This window comes from Cheilinus undulatus, linkage group 11 (assembly GCF_018320785.1).
Source record: "Cheilinus undulatus linkage group 11, ASM1832078v1, whole genome shotgun sequence".
In the NCBI taxonomy this organism is placed as follows: domain Eukaryota; kingdom Metazoa; phylum Chordata; class Actinopteri; order Labriformes; family Labridae; genus Cheilinus; species Cheilinus undulatus.
The window spans coordinates 17,387,304-17,415,156 of NC_054875.1; the positions used below are offsets into that span (position 1 = coordinate 17,387,304).

The 27,853-nt window shown below is 38.2% G+C and overlaps 1 protein-coding gene across 1 annotated transcript; it reads left to right on the forward strand.

The window, feature by feature from the left end:
- The first annotated feature begins 541 nt into the window (after positions 1-541).
- On the forward strand, positions 542-27,853 carry kif5aa (kinesin family member 5A, a). Its single transcript, XM_041799425.1, has 29 exons — positions 542-1,111; positions 3,036-3,123; positions 3,208-3,281; positions 3,741-3,845; positions 4,003-4,051; positions 4,186-4,241; positions 4,369-4,456; positions 9,405-9,529; positions 9,677-9,781; positions 10,567-10,715; positions 10,916-11,064; positions 14,883-15,061; positions 15,405-15,473; positions 16,677-16,883; positions 17,771-17,917; positions 18,062-18,250; positions 18,381-18,498; positions 18,763-18,824; positions 19,060-19,169; positions 19,419-19,520; positions 19,835-19,895; positions 20,059-20,130; positions 21,105-21,209; positions 21,642-21,858; positions 22,154-22,328; positions 22,601-22,680; positions 23,667-23,706; positions 23,964-24,049; positions 25,365-27,853. Exons 1-28 carry the CDS (start codon positions 983-985, stop codon positions 24,040-24,042), a joined length of 3,129 nt encoding a protein of 1,042 aa, XP_041655359.1. The 5' UTR covers positions 542-982; the 3' UTR covers positions 24,043-24,049; positions 25,365-27,853.

The following is a 27,853-nucleotide window of genomic DNA, read 5'->3' on the forward strand; positions in this document are numbered from 1 at the left end:
TTATGTAAATCGCTTATTTGTCCTCTTTAGTAATTTCACACCTGACTGAAGCGTTCTCCAGTTAAGTTTGCACAGGAGCAACATAAGTGAAACTAATTGATAACCAGTGTGTTGCATTTTAAAGGTCAGTGTTCCTAGGTGAACAAAATTTGCTAGATGGCGAAATGTATGCTTAGTGTAAATGTTTGTGTATATACAACTGGGAAAAACTGTAATCAATTACCTTAACCATCCTTTTAAAGCCCTAATAGATTGTCATGCCTGAGCTCAGAATATGGAGATGATTCGTCGCTGACTCAGCGACCCTGACGCTGCTTGATGATGATCTTATTTTTCGTTAGCCTGCTCTGTTCGGATATGACGCTGCAGCTTTGGGCACTGGCTTCCGCTTGTCTGGGAGGATGCTCAGCTGGAGCCGAAGCTGCGGGTACCACTTTAAAGAGATGGATGCAGACCACGCCCTTCTGTTGCTTATCGATAGAGGGCGCTGTGACGACCAAAGCTAGCCCATCAACGGCAGATTTACCTCACTGCCCTTCCATCAGCATCTCACCTTCAGCTGGACAGACACACATCCACCACCGCACCCGAAAAAGGAGACGATAAGGCAACCAAGATAAGAGACAGCGTCAGATAGATGTACAAGAGATATCAAGGGTTATCATAGTCCGTTATTTTAATAATGTAAGGGATCGTTTGCGGTTTTACATCTAATTTAACCCGCTTCACTGCGACAAGAAAACACCATCCAGCTGCGCATGAATAAATTGCAGTATTTGTCAGCTTGTAAGAGTAAAACCACCGAACTATTTCAGTCATTTTCACCAGTCTCACCACGACGAAGACCGGAGTCACTACCCGTCTATCGTCGTTTATTTTAAAGATTATTTTAAAGGCCCTGATCAGCGACTGGTCTCAGGCGTCCGCAGCATCTTCGCTCTCAGCAGAAAGCATCGTCCTTCCTTTTTATTGAATCTGCGCAATGGCTGATGTCCCAGCGGAGTGCAACATTAAAGTGCTGTGTCGTTTTCGCCCTCTGAACCAGGCGGAGATTTTACGCGGGGACCAGTTTATTCCCAAATTCCAAGGAGATGACACTGTTATTGTCGGGGTGAGTAAATGGGCTGCTTTGTTGTATACAGGCCTTTCATAAAAAAAATCACCTGCTCGACCCGTCTGTTTGGGTTGTGAATTGAAATCACGATAATAGGTGCAGCACAAGAAAGTACCACACCTTTTCCTCATAATTTGTATTAAGAGTAATACTAAAAAACGGAAATGAAAAACAAATAAATAAAGGCCTACCATTTTGAGGTATCCTACGCAAATCGGCCTCTTGAATCAGCTGACTATAGGTGTCCGCTGTTTAGATTATATGGAGCACGGCCAGACTATGATCCATATCATAGTTTACCTAATAAAGATGAATATATTACATTTTTAACGTTTTACTGCTGTATTTTTTCTGTGGGTCTTTATATTAGTCAATCCTCGCCCAATATGAGCGATCCTGATTCACATTGCTACAACCCATTATATATAAAATAAAAGATAATATTGACAACTGTCATTTATCATGCATTGATTCACTTTGGGCGTAGCCTTTATCTGCCCCTTGGAGAAGCAGAAAGGAAGCCAGGTGATGATTTAAAAATTTTCAAGTGAGAGCAGATGAGGAGGGGAAAAATGTGATGATGCTGTTGTTACTCCAAACATTTAGCAACGTCAATTTTTTTGGAGTTGAAAGACAAATTCTATGCAAATAAACTATAGCTCATTCTCCTTGAGCTCTTTCATTTAAGGTATACACTGAATTCTGTTTTTTTTTTTCCTATCTCCAGTGGTTTTATTATTGGACAAAATCTTGTCTCAAATAGTTAAAAGAAGTGTGTTAAGTATAAACTATAAGTGTTAAAAAGAGGGGAATTGCTAGATATATATTTTGCTTCATGGTTGTCAAGTGCAGTGCCCAGAGGCCAGAGTTTTGTCCAGACTGCCCTGAGGAATGAAAACATCTTGACCTGACCTTTCTGTCTCTTCTCAGCATGACTGTACAGTTGAGTCAGAAACTGATCCCTCTAATTGCCCTCAGAGAGGATCAATAAGCATCCTGGTGTATTCATCCATCACTGACTGACCTGCTTTCACTACTCTCCCACACTGGCTTTTCTGTATCCTGTTATGTCTTTTCCCCTCAATGTTAATTTCTACATTTACTGTTTTCTGTTTTCTGGCTGTCCTCTCAATCTCACACCCATCTCTCCTTTGCTCACTCATCTACATTTTTCCATTCCTTTCTGGACCTTGTGATTTCCCCTCCCTCGCATTGGATTGAATGTTTCTCTGGCAAATCACCATGTCATGGGGGTGGTCTGTAGATGAGTCAATATATGAATGATATTTGAAATTCATTTTCTGGCAGTATACATATGTATGTATGTATGTATGTATGTATGTATGCAAATGTATTTTTAAAAAATGCTGAAATATCACTATTACATAAGTATTCAGACGCTTGAAATTTTGCTCAGCTGCCTCCAATGTCTCTGGACCTTTGCTGAGATATTTCTACAGCTAGATTGAAGTCCACCTGTGGTAAAATGTGGAGAAGAGTCAAAGTTCCGGAAGGACAACCATCTAAGTGCAAAACACTGGAAATACCATTTGGCTTTTTATGTGGCATTTTTTTGAGTTTTCGTGTGTATGTGTCTGTATTATTGGTCATTTGACCATAATATATGTGTATTTTACTCTGAAATTAAAATATTATTTAAACTCCTCAGATCTGACATCCTGAAACAAAGATTCGATCGTTGACTTGCTGCTGAACAGAAATGGTACCCTGTAATATCCATTTAGCGAAAAGATAACTTGTATTGTGGGGCATACTTTGTCCACATCTGTTTACTTCTCCCCTTGTAGGGAAGACATTCTTTCTGAGTGAACTGTCAAAATTTGGCATTCTACCTGTATTTGGGTATTTGGAAATAAATAATGGCCTTTTGCTCAACAATTTATCTTTATGGTCATTACAGGGCAAGTCCTACTCCTTTGACCGAGTGTTTCCAACCAACACCACCCAGGAGCAGGTGTACAACACCTGTGCTAAACAGATTGTCAAGGGTATGGATGATAAACCCCAACAGTATTTGCCAGATTTTTGTTGTGCATTTTCTGATTTCATGAATTGATTTGTTTTTCTTTCAGATGTTCTTTGTGGATATAATGGCACAATCTTCGCATATGGACAAACCTCCTCCGGAAAGACTCACACCATGGAGGTAAATAGAACACTTCTTCAAATCAAAAATATTTATTTCTACCTAGTCAAATCAATGAATGTATTGCAAACTGCAATCAGTTTTCAATGATTTAAATTTCTCATGTGTGCAGTGTTTTCTTGTATTATTTATTGGATATCCTGGAAGGTTTTTTTGTGTTTTGGTGTCATTATATAGAATGATGGATCACTATATCAAAATTTCTGTAAATTTTCTTTTTTTTTCACCTCAGCTACTACTTATGGTTCTAGGTGTCACAGAATTGATCCCTTCATGACTCCACCAGAATAGTATTTTGTCAATTTTCTGCTAAGCCCTTTATTGTCAGCAGCTCTAGTTAATTAAACACAAATGTAATGACAATATAAAGACATTATTGGATACAACATCTACTAACCACTGATCCTTGACAGGTTTCAGCACTGCATCCATTGTTATACCAGTGACTTTGTGTTTTAGGGTAAACTTCATGACCCTCACCAGATGGGTATCATCCCTCGTATTGCTGAGGACATTTTTAATCACATCTTTGCCATGGATGAAAACCTGGAATTTCACATCAAGGTATTATACTTGGTGAATTGTTGAGTTAATGGCTTGTGTTGCATTATATTTGTTATTTTGCCATAATTTAATTTGAGTTTTATTTGAGTTTTTATTTTCCCGCAGGAAGCATATTTTGTCATTATAAATAGCATTGTTTTTCTCTCTTCTTTAACAGGTTTCATACTTTGAAATCTACATGGATAAAATCCGTGACCTTCTGGATGGTTAGTGCCAATGAGCTCTTCATGAATCAGCAGAAACAGTTCTTTCATTTACTAAACTGTGAAAAAAATATTAACACTGTTGTACTTCTTTTAAAAAGCTTTTAAAAAATAAGTGTGCTTTTTTTTCTTTTAAGTGACAAAGACCAACCTTTCCGTCCATGAGGATAAGAATAGGGTGCCATATGTGAAGGTTTGTCAAAGTGCTTTGTATGTTGTGTTTTTAGTAGCAAATCTGTCTGTGTGATGGATCAGAACCACGATTTAAAGTCTCCCTTACATTTTCTCTTCCATATGTTTTCTTTGTCATCTGCCTGCAGGGATGCACTGAGCGTTTCGTCTCCAGCCCTGATGAGGTTATGGATGTAATCGATGAGGGCAAAGCTAACCGCCATGTTGCTGTGACCAGTGAGTTTTTATGTCACAGTATTTTTATAAAAACAAATGACATACAGTAAACACATGTATATTACAATTCATGTTTTGTTTAATGAAAACCAACCCGACCACCCCAGACAAAGGCTTGCAGTTGAAAATTTAAGGTATAAGTTTTGAGAACAAAGAAATTCTCTTCTCCATTCCCTACAATACATAGCATTAGTTCTTATTGAACTAAAAGTAGCAATAGTGCTTACTTGTTAGTGTTGTAAGCTGCTCTTATATCTAATATATGGATCGTGGCATGATGCGTTTCTTTTTGAGAGCTTGTAGCCTACTTCACTTTGTCTGACAGCTTCTATTTAAGTTATTTCTTGATTCAACAAATCTGGCTGTATTCAGGCCTGAATGTGGCCAGTGAAACTGAACTCAGCTTTCCAAAAACTGGTTAGTCACAGTCAACTCATGATTTAACTAGGGGGACAATTACTTTTTCACACTGGACCAGAGAGGGCTGGATTTTTTTCCCTTAATAAATAATACCATCATTTAGAAACTGCATTTTCTATTTACTTGGGTTGTCTTTGTGAGATATTAAAATTGGTTTTATGATCTGAAACATTTAAGTGTGATAAATATGCAAAAAAAGTCAGGAATCAGAAAGGGGGCAAATACTTTCTCACGGCACTGTATATATACTAGTGCATTTCACTCCATGTTTAATGAGTCTATATAATATATGTGTTTCACTTTCAGAAATGAGTGACAAAAGATATTGAACTTTTTCATGATATTTTAATTTTTTGAGATGTGCTAGTATATGTTTATCTATTTATGTTTATATATACAGTGCATAACAGATTTACTAGACCATCACCCAAAGTAAGGTTTATGCCACAGCTGCCCTAAATTAACAGCATTGGTAATTACCAAATTTTTTTATGTTTCTGCAATAGTTAATACACCAATATGTAGAAGCTCTTTAACCAAAATGATATTTTTAATGCTAAAATATAATTATTATCGTTATCCATGAATTTTCAAATTTACTGATTTCCAAAAAAAACGAAAAAATAGTAAAGCACATTATCATTTCTTTATTAATATGCCAAATTATAGTTATTTACTTGCATTCCTGAACAGAAAAATTAGTTTTAGTGGTTGAATTTTATGCTTCATTCATTTCTGACTTCTCAGAGAAGCCCAGTGAGCTGGCTCAAATTTGGGCAAATTCAGTTTGAAATTCCTCATTCCTGTTCAAAATGGTAAAACGTGGAGAGCTCACTGAAAATGTAAGAGTCCGCATTAAAGCACTTCATGATGCTGGATGGTCTTTGAGACAAATATGACAGGTGGTCTAAAAAATTTGTTAAGCACTGTATATATATATATATATATATATATATGAGCAGCTTACAACACTATATATACTACAACCAGTGCGTTGAGGACTAAAGCCTGCTCTACTCATTGTTCCACAACAATTTCCGATCACAGTCTTACTGGTACTGGTAATGTGACTCATTTACCAAATAAATGACATATAATATGTTCTAACCATCAAAACGGGAGGGTGTCAAACATCTGGCCCATGGGCCACTTCCAACCCACCAGCAGGTGTCATCCAGTTTGCAAATGTTTGGGGAAAAAGATATTTAAGATGTGTATGTTAATTTTCAACACATACTAACTTAAGTGTTTAAAATGCTACTTTTTGCTAATTTATTAATTTATCTATAATTATATCAAAGAAAGATTGTAAAAGGATGCATGGAGCAGGAAGAAACATCTTAAAAAAGATGTATGGCAGAACGCACACCAGCACAGCTGCAGTATAACCTTAGCTCCTCAAACACACTGTCCAAAAGAGAGATTGATACAGACTGCATGCTTTTCAAGACTGAAGGAGAAGTATTTCTTTTGTCTAATTTTGATTTTATCAAAGATGAAGAAGTTGACCACCATGCACAGCTGCACTCTGCTATCTCATTCTAATGGAGTCCAGTCCTGTCCGCACCTCTGACCAGTTTCTTGCATGTCAGGCCTGAACGAATGTGAGAGGTTTTTGCCTTGTAAAGCAAAGCTTCTTCCCCTGAGTGGGCTAAAAAAACAACTGTTCTCAGGATAGCAAATACTGTACTTCTGTGCATAATTGTCGGTCAGCTACAAACGTGGAATCTGGTTTTAGTGAGTGACTCAGTTCAATATTTTGATTCAATCCCTCATTATAATGAAATTGTAATGCCAAACTAATATCAACTAAATTTATATACATACAATTTAATTTCATGTCAACAAGAAGTGAAATTTTGGTCTTGATCACTTGGGTTTAAACGGGACACTGTTTATAAATCCTGTACTGTATTTAACTCCACCTCTTATCAAACAGTAAAAATTCCTCTCATAACGGTAAAAACGTGTGAATATTTAATCCTAATCTGGACCCAGGCTGTCCTATGCCATGACCAGTCTGCTTGTTTGGTGTTGGAGCAGCGCTAAGGAGTTGCCCCGGTTCATGGTGCGTAGGGATGTCAGGGGTATTCTGATAGAATGGACATGAAGAAGAATATTAAACATGCTCAGTCATGTGCTTAAAAGTTTCTCTCAGTAGGAGGGGTGTTTATAGCTCTATGAGCAGCGCGGTAGTCACCTGCAGCAGTGCGAGATAATTCTTCATAGGATCCTCCTCTCTCTCACTCTCTTTTCTCTCTCTCTCTCTCATGCTCTCAATCTCCTCTCTGGACTGTGAACAACAGGTTGCTGTTTTAAAGCCATAAACAGTCATACTGAATGTGTATTTATAATGAGTATTCCAGTCTTGTAAATTCATCATCAGTGGATACTAAAAACATTAAAATCTGAAAAAATTGCCATATGATACAAGGACAGCATGATATTTTTGCCTACTTGCAGTTAATCCTCTCTCTGAAGTAACTAATTTAACCTTTTGTTTATAAAATGCAGCACTCATCAAATCGTGTGTGCATCTAGTGAAAAATAATTTATATTAATAAATAATCCAGCAGTTTGTATATCAGTCTTTGGTTGTATTGATGTAGCTAACAAATTGTCCAGCCCGCAGGACGTCTCATTGGAGCAAATCTTGCCCCTGACCCAAAATGAGTTTGACACCTCAGCTTTGAAGGGTTATAGAAGTACATGTTCAATTTGTTCAATTCTGTAGAGTCATGAAATACTATTTACCTGGTACATTTTGTAGATTATCTTACATCAGAACATTTGTGAGCCGCAGTTCCATTTGCACAATGATTATAAAGTCCTTCATCAGCTTAGAGATAAGAAAGGATGAGTCACAGGTCTGAGTGATACTGAAAATCATATTATAAATGGAATGCAAAGACTTTGCCAAATTAAATATAATAAAACAACCTCAACACAATTCTCCGGATCATGCATCCACTCCGACATAATGATAAAAAGTAATTCATCCCTGAACCTCTCTGTATTTTTTCTTAAAGACAAAATAGGATATTTGTTCATACAAGGAGATTTCCATTACATGTTGTCCATTCAGATATGGGCACTTAGAAGATGGAAAGCTTATTCTGTACATGTTTATACAAAGCAGATTATACAAGCAGAGCTGTCTGCTTCCAGTCTAGCCCATAAATTAAGATTTGACTAAACCCAAAATCTTGACTTTAAATTTTGTTTTTTATTAGCAGGAGTTTCCTTAAGAAGTGCTGATTTTCCATCAGTAGACTGCTGATATATATTAAGATTGTAAGCAAATCATGCTGTTGTTGGGTAATATTGCCGTGAAAAAATCTACAGAATGTTCTTTTTTTTTTTTTCATTCATTTATGTACCCACGATGGAGAAGAAGGGTTGTTTTGGATACCACATTTCATACTTCTGCAGTTATTTCTTACTTCTTCAAAATAATATTCAAAATAATCCCTTATAAGCCCATCAGGCAAACAGAAGTAAATTAGATGTATTTGCGGTAATAAGATGGAATCCCACAACAATCAAGCATTGAATTTTGTATGTAAGCAATAATAAATCAGATTTTCTAAGCACAGGAGTTTTGAGTATCACTGTTTTCTCTGTTTCATGTCTACTTGCTGACTCACTGTACTGCAGAGCAATATGCCAATGGTGGGCTACTGGGGCATCATCCCGCAAACATTTATCCAGTGCTCTCAGATATCATCTGTAGAGAAACCTGAACTTACTGTGAAGGAGGCTGGGGAAAAGGATCAATGATGTTGATTTTCTGCACTCTTAGAAATGATGATGCAGTTGTTCTACCAGACAAAAACAAGATGTAGATGCATAAGTTAGGGTTTATTACATTTGTTACATTTAGGTGACACAATCTTAAGAACAGAGAAGGCATGAATAGTGGCAGGTGGAATATTTAACTTAACATTAAAGTGGTTTGTGATGAAAAACAGTGTGAATTTAATCCCAGAATTTTGGCTTTCCAGCTTTGACAGAGATGCAGGCAGCAATGAAATGTTAGGAGGCCTGATCATGTGTTTGCATGTACAATGTTAAAATGAAACACACTTTTTAGCACAATACTATCTTTCACGACATGAATCTGATTCTGATTGAATCTGATGGTTCAAATACTGTATATTCTGTATAAATTCAGCACAGTAGCCAGATAAGCCCTCCATTTAAACTGTAGCATTTTTTTTAAGTTGAGGGGATCATCTTCCTAAAATGTGGGAGTTTTTCTGCATTTAATGGAAACACTAACATCCTCCAAGAGCAAACATCCCTCTTTTTAATGATTTTGAAATCTAATTTTGAATATTTGAAAACTTCTTTCATTACTGAAATATGCCCTGGTTGGTGAATAACACAACCTTCTTTTTAGCTCAGAAACTGAAATACATATTTTGTTTGGACTTTACTGCAAAATAATCATATTAAATCATGGGTCAGCAGAACAGCCCCTGCTTTTTTGCACCTTTCATGTTGTGCTGCCTCTATCTTTATGCAGACATGAATGAGCACAGCTCTCGCAGCCATAGCATCTTTCTGATCAACATCAAGCAAGAGCATGTGGAGACTGAGCAGAAACTGAGTGGAAAACTCTACCTGGTGGATCTGGCTGGCAGTGAAAAGGTATAAAACTCTGTGGGGAAACATTAATTAGCAACAACAAACTTAACCTGTATTTTAGCCACTTTAAATAAATGATCCTTAAATTGTTGTCCTGTGATTCAGCTTTGATTGACTTAACCCACTCAACACTCTATTTCTTTATATCAGGTCAGTAAGACCGGGGCTGCAGGAGCTGTCCTGGATGAGGCTAAAAACATTAACAAGTCTCTTTCTGCTCTGGGAAATGTCATCTCTGCCTTGGCTGAGGGCACGGTGAGCCATGGTCGACCTACAGTACTACCCGGAATTTCATCAACAAAACAAACATTTCAGACTATGTGCTTTTGGATTAACAGTTAAAAAATATCAGAAGGAAAAGTACAAAACTTAAACTTTTCTCTGGTTTTGGAATTTTTCCATTTGAAACTTGTGCAGGGTCTTCAGTTTCCAGTTCTGAACAATTTTGTCCTCCTGCTGTTAAGTTCAATCATCATACTACAAAATACAAAATTCCTCCATGATCTCTAAAACCCGTACAGAATTTCAGTCTCTCTTCCTGTTGAGGTGATAAATTTGATTTTGCCTAGTACAAACATCACTCTTTCCTCTCTGCCAACCAAAAATTGTTTTCCATGAAATGCAAAAGTTTTCCTGCCAATTACAAGCTGGGTTGTTTTGTTTGAATCAAAATAGTGATATAAGGAGGAACTTATTTTTACATTTTAAGTTTATTTGTCTGGGACAATACATAAGCATTGTTACTTTCAAGTGGATTGCAACCAAAATCAAAAAATATAAATTCAAAAAGCTCTATATTTGTATGAATATAACCACTGATTAATCACCACAGCAGAGAGAACAGAAAGCAAATTCAACCTTTTCTACAAATCAATGAATTAAAATATATTGTGTCTTTATCTTTTTCTCCTTTATGCTCTCTTACCGCCTCCATTTTGATTATACTCCAGTTTTGTTATTTGCCTCTTTTCTCTCTCTGATTGTTTTTTTCTCATGTTGTCCCTCCCCACCACTCTTTCTTTTCAATCTTCCTCCTGCAGAAATCTCATGTGCCGTATCGCGACAGCAAAATGACCCGCATTCTGCAGGACTCACTTGGTGGAAACTGCCGTACCACCATGTTCATCTGTTGCTCTCCCTCCAGCTACAATGATACTGAAACCAAATCCACTCTGATGTTCGGACAGCGGTAGGAGAAGATGCATCTGTGGAGTAAACACTAAATATGTGATAACTGAAATCAGCTTGACTGTTTTTTTTATAATGTTGATGTGTTTTTAAGATGAGCCCCTAGACCATGAAAAGAAACTCTGGACATCTTATCATCTTTAAGTCTGATTCTTGTTTCATTCATGTCTCCCTCTGTCTTTGTCTCTGCCTCTGTCACAGTGCCAAGACCATCAGAAATACAGCCTCCATCAACCTGGAGCTGACTGCAGAGCAGTGGAAGAGGAAGTATGAGAAGGAAAAGGAGAAGAACAAGACAATGAAGGAAACTATCCAGAGGCTGGAGGCTGAACTCAATCGCTGGAGAAATGGTAAGTCACAACAAGGGTTTCCTTGCCATCTGCCTTGCACACTAAGCCTTCATTTACTAATGCGTCTATTATATCACCGTAGACTACTGGCAGCTACATTTACTTTTATTTCACAGTTAACCTACTGTGATCTATGAGTACAGTTTACTGCTATAAAAAAGCTAAATAGCCAGTACTGTACTGTTATTTTACCACTCATACAGTAGACACTTCAACATAAATTCCACTGTTATGACTTGCATAAAATAACAAAAGGTGTTCTTTTGCCATAACATTTATATAAAATCCCTTTAACATTAGAAACATATTTAGTAAGAGAAAGTAAAAGAAAATCTCCATTATAGTGTATGTAAGCAACAGCCTTTGAGTGGGGGTCTTTCCCATTCTGGCTTGATGTACAGTACATCTTAAGTTGCTCCAAAGTGTGGGGGTTTGCATTGTTTTATTTTGCACTTCATAGTATGCCATACATTTTCAGAGGAGGACAGGTCTGGACTGCATGCAAGCCAGTCTCATCTAGTCTAGTACTCTTTTACTGTGAAGCCATGCTGTCGTGACATGTGCAAAAAGTAACTTGCCATTGTCCTGGTGAAATAAGCAAGGGCTCCCTTGAAAAGACATTCTCTGGATGGAAGAATATGTTGCTCCAAAACCTGTATGTACCTCTCGGTATTAATGTGCAAGGTACCTATGCCATTGACAACAATATACCCCCATGACATTACAAGTGCTGACTTTAAAATGATCCGTTTATAACAATTTGGATGGTCCTTTTCCTCTTTACCCCAGAGGTTTCTTCAGCCGTTATTTCCAGTACCAATTTAAAATGTGGACTTGTCAAGCCAAAGGACACTTTTCAACTTTAGGTCAGAAGAAGTTGGGCCCAGAGAAATTGATGGGTGCTTCTTCTTTTGTTAATATATGGCTTTTACTTTGCATGGTGGAGTCACAACTTGAATTTCTAGACACAATGACATACTGTGTTAACTGACAAAGTGAAAAAGTGACTTACAAACTAACAGTTTTCCGAAGTGTTCCAAGTACACATTGTATTATCCATCACATAATGATGCTGTTTTTAATGCAGGGCTGTCTGAACTTCAACTTCAACTTTAACTTTATTGTCCCCTAAGGAAAAATGTGCTTTGCAGGCAGGTAAAAAACATAGAACAAAGTAAACACAGTCACATTAGTTTAGAAACAACACTGAAATGGGTTAGTACACAAATACCCTGAAGGACAACTGAGTACAGAACCATCATTACATTGTAGTGAGAATTGAGTGTATCATAGCTGTTCACTTTTAGAATTTAAATTCAGTTAGGTGATGGCTTTATTTATAAATTAATTTTTCATCCTGTTAGATTTACACCTAGGTAATCTGAATCTCCTGCCAGAGGGTAGGAGCTCAAATTCAGCATGTAGGGGATGATCAGGACACTGTATGATCTCCCGAGCCTTCCAGTTTACCCTCCTATAAAAGATTGTTGACAGGTTAGATAATGTGACACCAATGATTTTTCTGGCAACCTTGACCACATGCTCTTGCCTCTTTTTATCTCCAAGGAGAGGCTGCCAAACCAAGAGATAAGGGCAAATGTCAGGACAGATTTGACCATTGAATGATAAAACGTTGCCATTAATATGTTACACACACCAAACTGGTTGAGCATCTGCAGGAAGTGCAATTGCTGATGTGATTTCCTGTAAGCAATGTCTGTGTTTCCATTAAAAGACAGCTTACTGTCAACAACCACACCAAGGTATTTAAAACTGGTGACGCGCTCCACAATCTCCCCCTTGATCACAGTTAAAAGTGGTGGGTTGGAGTTCTTTCTAAAATCTGTACACATGTCCTTGGTTTTTGTCACGTTAAGGTTTAAAAATGAATCATCACACCAATGACTAAAATCATGGTCAGATTTGGTTTCCACTGTGATTCTTGCTGCATGATTTCAGTGGTACTGTTTAACCTCTGGTAGATAGCAAGCCTGCTAGCACAGCTAGCTCTTCATGATAACATGTACCTGAGGGAGTAATAAAATATTATTGTAAAGTTCTACAGATTTTACTCCATCAGCTATAATCCTTCTGTGGCTGTACTATCAAGAGGTACAACAACAGAATTGAAGATATATTTTTTACAAACCAGCTTATTCAGCAGGTGTAGCAGGGCAAACAAACCAAGCTTAAATTCACTAACTAAACAGTTAAACAATCACTGACGTCATGGTAAATCACAAATGTGATCCTACAGGAAAATTAAAACATAGCTGAATACAGATACAAAACATTAAATGACTTTTGAATGTATTACCTTAAAATCATGTTTATTTGATCCCTGTTCCATCAGCTGAGTCTCTTACTGCTTATGTCCTACTGGGCACCTGTAACTTAATGACACAAATACAGACAAACTGTTTGGGACTTTTATTTCTACATTTTCCGTCACTTGATGTGTAAATAATATCAAACATCTATCACTAGTTGCTCAATTCATAAACAGGACCCCTTCACTTACAACAGAGCTCATTTGCTATCAAACTAACGTGTTTTTGCCAACTGAGATGAAATATCAGTGATATTACATGTTCATGCTGAGGAAGTTAACACCAGCTGAATTGAAAAGTGTTAATAACTGGGTCAAACAGAGTCTTACATTGAGACTGACAGTATTATTTTAATGTTGCCTTAGAAATCAATCAGTATAAATTTGAGTCAGGCGATAGCAGCTTTATAAGTCAAACTCGACTGTTTTCGAATCACCAGCTTCATTTGAATGGACTTTTATGTCTAAAATAATGGGCTCCACAGAGTGTTTTCACAGTGGAAACAGTTTTTAAAGACATGCAGAGTTCAAGTGGTTTCATATAAGTCGATGCAAGGCTAGCTTAAAACATTCCAAAATCAAAGTTTCATTGTGTCTCAAAAAAATGTACAAAAAACACAAACAAATGCACTCAGAAAAAAATACTCAGGTTTAGAGAATCTTTCTCTTACCTCTTTTAGCTCAAGGATAGTCAGACAGTCCGCCAAAATTTGAAGATATAAAGGTGAACTACAATGGAGCAGCTGTGTGCCTGTGCAGTTGTCATCAATTCAAACATCTCCTTCTTTGGCAGTGATGGGTTTCTATTCCACACTACTGCCGTCAACTGGTTTTTTAGAAGTATTGCAGCCCTCTTTGAGGTAATTTAAGTGCATTATGTCAACCAAACACACAAATGTAGTTTAAAGGGAACAAGTGACAAATTTACAATGACTTTTTTAAAAAAAAAATTAAACCTAACAAAGCATATATTTTAAGTTACCTTAAAATAGTGAATATTATTAAGGTGAACAATTCCTCTAGTTCATTTTTTTGAGTGTTTTCATCTGTCAAAAGTCCCAGTTGTTAGATTAAACATCTAACAACTTTCCCAGTCTTTTCTCACCTCTGTCTGAACTTTATTAGAACATGTTGCACCCGTCCTTTTTGCCTTTCCTCTTGCATTTGGAAATTAAATGTCAAATTCATATTTAAAACTGAAATTGCTATTCTTCTCTAAGTTGTGGGTAGTTCCTGATGTGATGGGTGGTATTAAGCAAACAATATTATATTATGCTGAAGTTTAGCAGTTTGCAGTTCATTTTACCCTTAAAGACATACATTTTTAAGGAACAGACTATGCTCACTAGAAACAGCATATTAGTGTTTAAATCCCCTGTGTTTTACATCAGTTGTTTACAGTGTATTTTAAGTTGTTAGATATTACTTTTCTTGGCCAATTTCATAAACGTAACTGTATTACTGTCATGTGCTTTCACCCTCCCAACAGGAGAGGATGTGCCTGAGACAGAAAGGACCACATCAGATGTGGTGAACCGTTTTGAGTCCACTGAGGAGCGTCCTATTTTGGACAATGACACCTCCTCTATCGTGGTCCGCATTTCTGAGGAAGAGCGGCAAAAATATGAGGAGGAAATCCGCAAACTGTACAAGCAGCTGGATGACAAGGTACAAACACTGAAACACAGAAATATTAATTTCAGTGGATCTTGTTCTTATTTTATTGTACTTAAATATTGCCTCTGTTAAAGATGTTGTTATTTATGTTATTTTTGTGATAGAATGCATATATGAAATTTTTGGTGTACCCCTTGTTCTAAACACCTGTGGTGTCTTGAGGATTTAAATGTAATTATCTATTTACCAATTGAAAGCAGTCATTGGCAAAGGAGATTCAACCCTTAACAGCTAATATGTGTTCTGTGTCACATTCTACATATTCATAAAACCATATCAGTGAGTGAGGCAAGATAAAACTCAGGTTGATATTTATGATTACATAATTTTGCAGGATGATGAAATCAACCTTCAGTGCCAGCTGGTGGAGAAACTTAAGCAGCAGATGCTGGACCAGGATGAGGTCAGTACATAAAAACTCCCAGGAATTAATTAATTAATTATTTTATTGTTTTATATATTAAGCTTTATTAGTATGGATGTTATAACAACAATATTGCCAAAGCATCCCATAAAAATTAAAATAGTAATTGAAACCTTTTAAATAATGGTTATCGTTAGAACAGTACAAAAAATGTAAACAAAAAAAAAAAAAAAAAACATTAATATATAATGCTACACCTAAGAATGCACATCTGTGAGTTGTGACAGCTAGATTCAAATGATGGCATGGGATTTTTGATTTTTAAGTCCCAAATGTGTGCGCATGCATGTCTGTGTCATTTGAGGCACTAATATCTACATAAGGGATATCCCAACTCATTAAACTGAAGGACTGGCGGTGTACTGTTTTTTGGTGTGCATTCTACAGCACTCTAAGAAATGAAATGTTACATTTACTTCAGTGGGGTATGTGAACTTGTTCCACAAAATTGGGTTGGGAAAAGAGGCAGAGTACTAGATATGATAATCAAGAATGACAATAAAATGTCAGCTGTGGTACCTGTCCTATGAGGTGATCTAGCATTTGCTTAGATGTCCCTTAGTTCATGGTGAAGGGGGTAGGTTTGGAGACAAAAAGTGCAGATGATATCACTGTTCTCCTCACCACCTGTACATATCTCAGTGGGCTGAGATGGAACTCCTGTGGGTGAAGTACCACCCCTTGTGTTTGGGGCAGAGCTCCTTGGGACAGCAGTGGTTGAGGTTCAGGTTGTCTGCCTTGAAGTGGATCATGACGGCCTTGCCATGATGGGATGGGCCGTGATGTGGGTAAAGTTGGGCCTGATCAGGTCTTCATGGGGTAGGTCTGGAAAAAGATGGGGCCCGAGTTCTTAGGCAGGTGGACGTGGTTGTTGAAATAGCTGTTGTCTAGGCTGGTGTGGAGGGCCGGGTGGATGCTGAGTCTCAATGATCTTTTGAAATGCTGTTGTTAATCTGGTCCTTGGTATCAGGGTGGAAGCCCTTTCATGGAAGCAGGGTGGATATGACCACACCGCTGCTGGAGAAGGTGGTGGAAGCTACTCCATCACTCTCCACAGTGACTCGGACATACTCTTCTGTTGCCCCCGCAGATCATTAGAAGAGCAACCAAACAATCAAACCAATAATTTCTCACACTTTCCTCTCTTTCTCTCCCTCTCCTTCTTTCTCTTTTTCTTTCCAGCTCTTGGCCTCATCCAAGGGTGATGGTGACAAGGTCCAAGCTGAACTGGGCAGGCTGCAGGTGGAGAGTGACTGTGCCAAGGCTGAGGTGAAGGAGGTGCTGCAGGCTCTGGAGGAGTTGGCCATCAACTACGACCAAAAGAGCCAGGAGGTTGAGGAGAAAGGCCTTCAGAACCAACTGCTGGCTGACCAGTTATCCCAGAAAATGGTATGCTCTAAGAGTAATGTTGTAAAATATAAAAAAATAAACAATTAGGGCGGAAGGAGCACAGTCTGTGCCAGCATCCAGAAATGCAGAAATACTTTAGCAATTATAAGACAGCTGAGAATTAAAAATTAAGGGTTGAAGTCATTATATCAGCATTATATTAGCACTGTCAAACAGAAAAAAATCTGTAATTACTTTTCATTGTTTTCCCTGTGACTGACTGCTCTCTGCACAATATTGCCTGCAACGTTGTTTTTGTTGTGGCATATGAACTTCTAACAAGGTTTTAAAGCAGTGACAGGAGTAAAACTTTGAACGGGAACCCATCAATAAAGGAAATCAACATTTGAACGCTGTGCACCTCGGCACATCTCTGCATGTTGATGAGCATTCTTTTGTGTGTGCGTGTTTGTGCATTCAGGAGACACACACAGGTAGGGGAGGAGAAGATTGAGGCAGACTCTTATTAATCAATCAATCCTAGATGGAGCTGATCTTTCTGATGTAGAAAACAGTAAAACCCAAAAGACCATAAAATGTTTAGTTTGTTTGTTTAACAAGTTTAAAAAGCTACAGTGGGCTGTTGTACAAACAGTAACATATGACCTTAGTGTGATTAATTTACGTTAAATATTTTTTTTATGTATTAATCAAAAGGAAGAAAATTATTTTGGCTGCACTACTATCTACATTACACCTTGTTCACTGGCTCTGATGACAAGGTGTATGGTTATTAGATTATTTCATTATATTATTTGTAGACAAAGATTTGAATGAAAAAGAATTACATTTTCTTGTGCAAATCTATTCAGGCCTTTGGTATTTGAAGATTGGCTTTTTTTCTTCTAAATTTACTTTGTCTTCCCCTTTTTTGGTCTCTGCATCAGGCCAGTCTGATGGAGCTGGAGGCGGAGCTGTCTCGTATGCAGGAAGTGAGTGGTCAGCAGAGGAAACGTATTGCTGATGTCCTCAATGGTCTGATGAGGGACCTCAGCGAGTTCAGCACCATTGTGGGCAATGGGGAGATCAAGCTGGTAAGTTAGATCAAAGTCCTAAATGATCTTAAACACATAAAAAATTATGGGTTGAATATTACAGCATGTCCTGATCTGTTACATCAAACTGGTGGAGAAACCACTGAGGAGAAAATAATATATTTTTTTGCTTTCAATACCAAGCCGGTGGAGATTAGTGGTGCTATTGAGGAGGAGTTCACTGTGGCTCGCCTTTACATCAGCAAAATCAAGTCAGAGGTGAAGAGCATGGTGAAGCGCTGCCGCCAACTGGAGAACATGCAGCTGGAGTGCCACCGCAAGATGGAGGAGACTGGAAGGGAGCTCTCTTCCTGCCAGCTCCTCATCTCTCAGGTAAGGCAGTGACAGAGGAAAGTGAATAAATTGATGAAAGGTTGAAAGAATTAATAACTACCACTACGGAGACCTCAAACTACTTTGTTTTAACATATTTTCTATGTTTCTGGATTATTTAATGGTATAGCATGAGGCTAAGATCCGGTCTCTGACCGAGTACATGCAGAGCGTTGAGCAAAAGAAGAGGCTTCTGGAGGAGAGCCATGACTCCCTGAGTGAAGAACTGGCCAAGCTGCAAGACCAGGGTAACATGCAAACTAGACATGTCAACAAAAATAAAGTTTCAAAATACTTCAACAGGAAATAATAAATAGATGGAAATGGCTATCCTTTTGCTTAATTTCAAACAACAATCCCACAGATATGCACATTTAAAAGCACACCCACATAAGCACACTTTGAATTATGTATGTGTATGTATTTTTATTTTATTTTTGATCAGTTGAATTGAAAATGTTTAAGTATGTGAGTCGGAAATGGGAAATTATTTTTTGTTATTCTGACACTAGATAACTCCCTGCTTGAGGAGAAAGAGGGAGAGAAGAGTGAGACTGAAGATGGAAATGTGAAGGTAAAAGAGTAGTTTTTAGTGCCCATTGTGAAACATGACCGATTTTTCAATGTAAACCATCTCTGACCTGACATATGATTCTAAGAAATGGTGTAAAGTGCTATAAGATTAACCAAGACCAACCGCTGGTAATCTCTTGCTTCAGAGGACAACTTCAACTTAATCAGCTAAGAATTTTTAAAGTTTTCATCACTGAATCACGTTTTTTTTTTTTTTTTCTTCTTTTATTGTGCAGAAGACAATTCGTCAGCAGGGGGAATCTCACCGTGGCATCCACCACAAGCAACTAGCCCGTCTGCGGGATGAGATCAATGAGAAACAGAGGATCATTGACGAGCTCACTGAGTCTGTGACCACATTCAAGATTTTTTTTTTCCTTTTTTTTTTTTTTTTTTTTTAGTCATACAGAAACTCTTATCTTATTGTATCTTATCTTTATATGATTATTAAATTATTGACAGTATGGCAGAAATCCCTACACAGACATACACAGTACTTTACTAATTACTTCTGCGAAAAAAAGACGTTTGCTATCAACTCTTCCAGTTGTCTTTTTCCTTTTAATCATGTGTAACATTATTTTCACATTTCAAGTCATAACTCCAAACTGGAGCTGGAGCTGGCTCAGGTTCGTGCTGACTTTGAACGCCTGAAGAGTCAGGACACTACTAAGAGTGAGCGCCTGGAAGAGCTCTCGTAAGTTTTGGGGAGGTCCAATTTCTCATGCTGAAATTCTTAATTTGGTTGAGTAAATGTCTGAAAATAAAGCACTTTTACATGTCAGATAAAATAGCATGCTAGGTGTTGTAGTCAGCATTACAATATTTCTAGTAGCAATTTTATCATTATTTTGAGATAGAAAGCCAGTTCATTACGAACTGGGGTGATAACGTCCAATTTACCTTCTCTTAAATTCCAGCAGAGGGTGCTTAAACAGTACTGATATTATCATTGTAAGTGCACAGAAATATAGTTTTATTTATAAGTGACTGTTTTGCTGTTTACTTCAGATTCCTGCATGAGCGCCATGAGCAGACAAAACAGGACTTGAAGGGTCTGGAGGAGACTGTCGTGAGTTAAACATACACCTTTTGTCAACCTCTGTCTCACCTTTGTCTCAGTTTTTTCCCCTATGCATTGGAATCTGCTCTGATTTTCTTAGTTTAACCTCTCTAATTCACCACAGTGTCTACTAATGTCTCCCTCCCCTCCTCTCCATCTGTCTCTCCTCCAGGCCCGCGAACTCCAGACCCTCCACAACCTGCGCAAGCTGTTTGTTCAAGACCTCACGTCGCGGGTTAAAAAAGTAAGCACCTCAAATGTGATGAGAACATATTATTACTCAGGATTCTTTTCAATCACACTAAGTGGTAAAGGAATCTGTAAAATGTGTCCTGTTTGACAAACCTCAACAAAGCTAGCAACAACAGTCCAAATCTCTCTTATCCCCTTTACTTTTTGATAACATACATGAAGAACAATTTAGATTGGTGTGTACACTAAATGCATTAAAGATAGAACAACAGGGCCTTGAAGTGTCAGAATGCGGGGAAGTGGGACACAATTGCGGACTCGGGGGGGGGGGGTTCTTAAAGCTATCCCAGAAGGATAGCCACTAAAATCGCAAGCGATATTTGGGAAAGGGAAGGAGGGAACCCAAACTGGTAGCAACCCAAACTAAGAATCTCCCCAACTAAAATAATACTGAGAAAAGAGAACAAAACCACCGCTGCCTAGCAGCTGATTAGAAACAAAGCTCTAAGGGGGAAGAAAAGCTTTCTCCCATGAAACACTATGGTCACCGGAGCAGTGAAAACTAAACAAAAGGACTGGGCAAAGACCTCCAGCACTAATCCACTTCAACTGTTAATTCACAGGTAATATTCTCAGGTAAGTTGTCAGTAATGTTTGTGCTAACTTTCGCTCAAAACACAGGAAAACACAAGGAGATGCGCTCACTAACTCTGAAGGTGAGGTAATGAGTCAGCACAGAGTGCTGCAGCCCAGGTGCTTAAATCAGTTTGCCACACCTGGCCCTCATCAGTGGCAATCAGTCCTCACACACCTGGCACTGCACTGATTGACTCACACTCAGTGAGAGGCCATGCTGAATTCTCACATGAAGAGGCTTTATATCAAGAGTTAGTGCAAAGAGGCTGTATGTTAAGAGAGTGTTTTTCTTGTTTGTTTCTGGTCAGCCAGTGTTACAGACAGAAAGGTTTTTTTTTTGTTGCTTTTTATATGTTTTCTTATTCTTCTGCATTACCATTGCTTTTGCAGAGTTCCGAAATGGAACCTGATGATAGCGGGGGGTCTTGCACCCAGAAGCAGAAGATTTCCTTTCTTGAGAATAACCTGGACCAACTTACAAAGGTTCACAAACAGGTATGACTTTCTAAACAATGAGAGAAAATGTAAGGAGCAGTGATGCTGAAAGAGTGTACCATTTAAACAGCTTAAAATAAGGATATATTAACCTTCTACTTGCATCAGAATAAAAAGAACACCCAGAATTGTGACTTCTGTGGGTGGGGATTAGAGACATGTTTAATAATAATAATTGTCAACATAGTATGTTCAAAACACACAAAAAGGTATTGTTAGAGGTAAAATAAAATAAAGGTGACTAAATTCACTGTTACTTGTATTATCTGTCAGGCTTTTCCTGTATTTGTTTTTGTAGAAGTTTCAAAAAGTAATAAAAATGTCTGCACAAATTGTAATTTGGGTACTTACCTTGTCCTTTCTGAATATTTCTCACTAAACCTCTTGTTTCTCTGTCATTCCCCTTTCTTTCTTTCTTTTTCTCTCTTCCAGTTGGTTCGTGACAATGCAGATCTGCGCTGTGAGCTTCCAAAGTTGGAGAAACGTCTTCGGTCTACTGCTGAGAGAGTTAAGGCCCTGGAGACTGCACTGAGGGATGCAAAAGAGGGGGCCATGCTGGACCGCAAGCGCTACCAGCAGGAGGTTGACCGCATCAAGGATGCAATGAGGGCAAAGAATGCAATGAGACGCCCCCATGCAGCACAGATTGGTAATGCAGTGAAGCTTGTTTATGAGCTGATGTAGATATGTGAATCAGACATATGACTTATAGGTTTAATGGAAATTTGGGCTTGTAGAATTCAGTTTATGGATTCTTCTGTATTTCTCATTGTCTTTTCCTTTTCTTATGCTTCCTTATCATAATATCGCCCTGGCTTAATGCTTGAAAAATTGCTACTGTTTGTTTTATGCTGTTTTTTCTTGTTATATGTTTGAAATGCATTAGTTTGTAATTAATTTTTAATGGTGTTTTCATGGTGTTGTATAATTTACCATCCATACAGCCAAGCCAGTGAGACCAAAGCAGCTTCCTGTCTGCTCTCCAACCAACCCGTTCTACACATACATCCGGGCCACTGAACACGCCAACACCTACAGCAATGCCCTCTTCCAGAAGAGTGTGACACAGCCCACCTCCTCCAGCATCAACTGCAATCCCAACTCTGTACAGAGCAACACGTGAGTTTGCATCCTAATTTTAAACTTCAGCAGACACACATTGTATTTTTTCAATGCATGTCTTCCCTCAAGGGCTGATATTAGAGGCCAGATGAGTCTACACTGGCCTTGATATGACAGATTATTCTCTGATGTTTGTTGGCTGTTTATCAAAGATTTTACTTATAACCAAAAGCTGACTTGCTTCTCCTGTAAATATTATTTTTTCCTTAATTTATTTGCTGTGTTCTATTTGTGACTGTGCGTGTTTGTTTCCTTTGTGGTTTTTGCAGAGTTTCCACAGCACTAGGCTACAGAGCAGGCCGATATAATGGAGACATACTGGAGTCCTACCCACTGAACATTGATAATGGTAAGTACAATAGTAAAGTACAGTAGGGTTGCCGGGAAACCGGAGCAGTTGGCAGCAAGAAAGATGCTCTCATAAGTTATATCTTGGACTTGTAGTGTTTTTTTACAATTAAGTTGACAACATATGTTGAAACCTATGAAAACAAAGAAGATGGATGGTCCAGGACACCTCTGAGAGAAAGAATGGGAAATTTCCATCAAGAAAAACCCAAAAAAGGTGAAAAGAAGACCTCAGTCTCAACTGCAACTCCTAACTAGCTTAAAAGCTAGCAACAACTGCCAGTAACTGCAACAGAACACTGCCTGATCAACATAAGACTCCTGAATGCTACCTTCTGAGGTGGCATGGGTGGCACGTACAAACGCAGCGGCCGGATGCTCCATCAGTAGCAGCAAAGCAAAGCCCCACACTTACACCAGAACTGACAGCGTGCCCATGGAGTTTACATCTTTCCTGATGGAGATTATCCAGAGATCGGGGCACTCAGTGAATGACAGGAGGAGGACGTGGAGCAGCACAACACCTACAGCCGGTGGGGAGGAGGCAGCGATGGCATTGTGCAAGGAGGCGAAAGTGGGGCAAACAAGCCGGGCTGCAGGCTAGGCTAAGAGCGGCCCCACACAAACCCTTTGTACTGAGCATCTTTCTCCTGGGTGACCGCTTCCTCGCCAGCAGGATGGATGACGTGAGGCTGTGGACTTCTAACCACCGCTTGGACCACTGTGTTTGCTGCTACAGAGGAGACTGCCAGACGTAATTTCGTTGCGTTTTTACAATGCAATGACAGTAAACGACTATCTATCTATCCATCTACTATCTACAAGAGCACATTCATACATACATACATACATGCAGCTGTGTCTAAACTAATGAAACATGTACTCACTCTTTGAAATCAAGTTTTTCACAATTTAAGTTAAACTCATGAAAGTCACATTAATGTGCTAATAATTAAAGCATTAATGAAAGTTCATTTTCTCCAAAAGGTAACAGCATCAGTGAAACAAGAGACATCAATGACAACAGGTAAGGATGCCAGTTGCACATAGACAGGAAAACAGAGAGCCTAGACTGTTTCATGTTTGTGGTCCTAGAGCTCAAGACTAGATTGAATATAATTGAAGACACAAAGATAATAAATTCATTCATTCACTTCTCAAGTTGGCCATTTCACTAAATGAGACTGTTGGTTAATTCAGTGTGCAGTAGGAGAAATACTTGGTGGACCATTACTGCATAATGAGTTTTGTAATGACTTTTGTGTTTGTGTAACTGAATTTTAGGAGTGATGTTCACTGTGGCAGTGAGGTGGATGATTCCAACAGGCACTACATAATTCAGGAGGAGACTGCTGCAAGTTAATGCCCTGGTAATTTTCTCTCTCTCTCTCTCTCTCTCCCTCTCTCTCTCTCTCTCTCTCTCTCTCTCTCTCTCTCTCTCTCTCTCTCTCTCTCTCTCTCTCTCTCTCTCTCTCTCTCTCTCTCCCACACACACACACAGTCACAATGGTGTATGGAAAAGGAAGCCTGGGCACAATGACAAGCACACACACACACATGCAACTATGTTTGTACACACATGCGTCTGTAAGTGAGGCAAGCATCTGGATTAGCTGATGTCTGCTTGACTAGATCTTGTACACCACTTTTCTAGTCGTCTGACAACTCAAAGCGCTTTCACATCTGAGGTCACACCTACCCATTTACACCCTATAACTCCATTCATTCTACATTCATGCACTCACAGTAGAGGTTAAGGCATTAATATACATGTACTCGCCACCAACAAAGCAGCGGTAGCAAATTAGGGTGAAGTGTCTCACCCAAAGACACATTTACATGCACGAGCAGGTGGGAAGGTCTGACCCACGTTTTCCGTTTTTGGGATAACAGACTCTACCTACTGAGCCACTGTCACCCCACGGATGTACTTTGTGTAGACACAAGTAACTGAAGCAAATTAGAAGTCCAGCTGTGTGCATGACTCATAGATGCAAGTACATACATGTGTAGTTCTTATATTACATAATCAGACCTGTTTGTGTGTCAGTGGGCATTTGTCTTTTTCCACATGCCATACACACACATTTATTGTTATTTATTGATGGTTATTCATCTCTGAATGATTTTTACTGCAGCACTACTTTTTTATTCAGTGCATTATTGCACTTACACAATTGTGTGTTTTGAAAACAGTTTTTCATGAAGTGTATGATGACATCTTGTATCTCTGCTCAACAACAGCTTCATAGAAATAATGGGACATTAAAAATCACAAGCCCATTTAACAATGCTAGGTTAAGCTTCTTTTTTGTAAATTCTAATTTAAACTTTATTACTAAGTTTTGAGGTTTTCGTTAATATGAAAGACCAAACTGCTAAAGAATGTTTATTGAAGTTGAATTGTATATGGATGTTTGAGTAAAAGTCTACTTACATAAATGAAGTGGACATGAACAAATACTCTTTCCTCTAACAACTGGAAACTAGTGGTAGCCTGGTTAGAAAATGAGTCTAAAAAGCAAAGTACATTTTAATTTGCTGAAATGAAAGAAATGATTCATTTGACCATTCTTATGTAAAAAAAAAAAAATAAAGCTGAGGTGATATCAGACCATTTAATCAAACTTCTTATAGATGTCTGTGTTTTCCAAATAATTACTTCCTTTTCTTGTCTCTCTACAGAAGATGACCAAACACTTTACTATCCAAGGACCCTTCACTCCCATCTGCATGCAGCCTTACTCCTTGTACCCACACTGCATCACTGATGAAGATGATGATAAGGATCTGTAGCCCCTGTAGTCTTCTAATTAGAGGCCCCTCATGTTCCCATGTTGACCACCATCACCCTCAGGTTTGGGTGCAGTCTCTTCCAGTTTAATCAGTGCAAGAAGTGAATTAATTTTTTCTGAATACAGAATCCAAATTAAGTCAGTGATCTCTCAGCCACTCAGTCTGTCAGTGGATATCACTGATGAAGATTACTTTCAGAAGTGGTTGAGCTAAAAAGGGGCTAACTCCATCCCTGATTACTTAGTACACATATGTTGTAAATAATAATATTGTTGTATACTCCAATAGAGGTTATTGACCATCAACTGTTTGTGTATGCACAGCCTCCACCGTCCCCATTACACCTTCTAACGGGCATCATGTGGATGACTTACTGTAGGCAGACATGACCTTTTTCTCTGTCGTAAATAAGAGTATAGTGTGTAATGCCAGCTTGTAACAGAAGACACACACTCTGCTTGCATGCCGCTTAGCGAGTTAGCTTTCAAATCTTTGCATGAGTCCTGATTCCAGGCAGAGGAGCTGGTATGCTGCAAGTGAACAGTCTGATCCACTTTGACAGATGTCATTAAGAGAGACAGAGTAGCTGGTTTCCCTTGAATCCTTATCCTGGTTCAGTTTCTCAGAATCAAAATTCAAATTAAACTGGGCTATATGTTTATATTGCTTAAACTCACCCAACACTGTACCTTTTTTTAAATTTAATTGAAAAGGAAATGTAACTTGCATAGGGAAATCCAGGCCAGGATTGCAAAGTAAAAAAAATTTGAAATTGCTTTGATACTGTGATACTGATGCTGTTTATTTCCATTGTACTTGTAGGGTAATGTTACCCACATCCATTTAATGTGGCTTTTTCCCTGCATTGCACCTATACCCTGTGTTATACCTATACAAAGCCTTTACGAGGGCTGTTTTTTCATGATCCAACTGCCACACTGTCATGTGCTTATATTTATTATTACTACCTCTAGAGCAACTCATTGTAAACATACTACAATTAACTTTCAAATACTGAATAACAGCTGATCTTAGAGTTTGTTGAGACAATTTCAAGCCTTAGAACAACAAAAGATGTAGGTAAAATAGAATTCTCACAATACAATAGTAGTTAGACTCCTTTTTCATCATATAATAGGCAGGAGTCAGAGCAAGCAAGACACACTGACAGTTCATAGTCAAAACTAAATTCTATTTCATAATTTTTTGATTTTTCTCCTGAATTTTTTGGTTCTTTGCAAAAATCAATTTGAAAGATGATTTAATGATGTGCATTTTGCCCCTTAATGCTAAGAAACTACACTGTAGTTAATGTATATTAATTGGGCTATTCACTGATTTGGTAGTTTATAACAGACCATCAAAAGTCCAGTGAGTAGGGAATGTCTGCATACTGTACCCTGCTGAGCAGCCACCAGACTGGGATGGATGCAGCATTTGACAGTACCTTATTAAGAATTATGTTGTCAGGTCATGTTGTTATTCTTCTGCAAAAAATCCTAACCAGCAAATTAGGAAAGAGGAAAACAACACGTCTTCTGAAGGTGATGAGAAGGTAAATGTGTTTAAACTAATCTAAGTCACTGAACTAAATAAAACTGCCTTTAACAGAACACACACTGATAACATTTCATTCTCTAAAGTTTCCGTGTGCTTAAAGTCATGATAGGACTTCTGCCTAATTCATGAAAAAAGTTTTTCCCTTGATCCAGCCTCTTTGTGACAGTACTCACAGCACTACAGTGTTTCCTGCTCTCATTGGCATAAACAACGTCTTAGGGCTTCATGTTCACAGTCACAGCAAGCATGAACCATCACCATCTTCACCAACTGAAAACGATGTGGACTGATGAAAAATCCTCTGTGTGTGTTAATCATGACTCAGTGGATAAATATGATATTGAATTAATAACATCCTGTATGCATAGAGTAACACCTCATTTCAAGCACATGGCATCCAAAAGAGAACTGAACCTGGTCAAACCCTATTGTATGTATCTAAGTAGTCCCTCTGATTGATATCTTGTGTTAATTATAATCTGTTAATTTCAAGAAGGGGGGAATGTGTACTATATATTCACCTGCTGTACTGTCTCATTACAACATATAGAATTACATGTGCTATACAATGTTAATCTTGTAAGTAAAATAGTGTGCCATGACATAGTAAAATGCAAAAAAAGGCACTTGCTATTTTTTCCAGATAAATGTTTTTTTTTTTTTGTTCATTTTATTTCTGTATGCCTTTACTGTAGCGTCCACATGATTGTGTGAAGACCCACTGAGCAAATTTTTTGTATATATAGAATCATCACTATGCTGTATTGTATGTGAACCACTGTGTTGAAGGAAACAGTCCAATAAACTTAAAGAAATCA

Coding starts and splice junctions, on each gene's coding strand:
- kif5aa (XM_041799425.1), top strand. CDS start 983: ATGGCTGATGTCCCAGCGGAGTGCAACATTAAAGTGCTGTGTCGTTTT. Junction 4,242..4,368: donor ATAGGGTGCCATATGTGAAG/GTTTGTCAAAGT, acceptor ATCTGCCTGCAG/GGATGCACTGAGCGTTTCGT. Junction 11,065..14,882: donor ACTCAATCGCTGGAGAAATG/GTAAGTCACAAC, acceptor CCCTCCCAACAG/GAGAGGATGTGCCTGAGACA.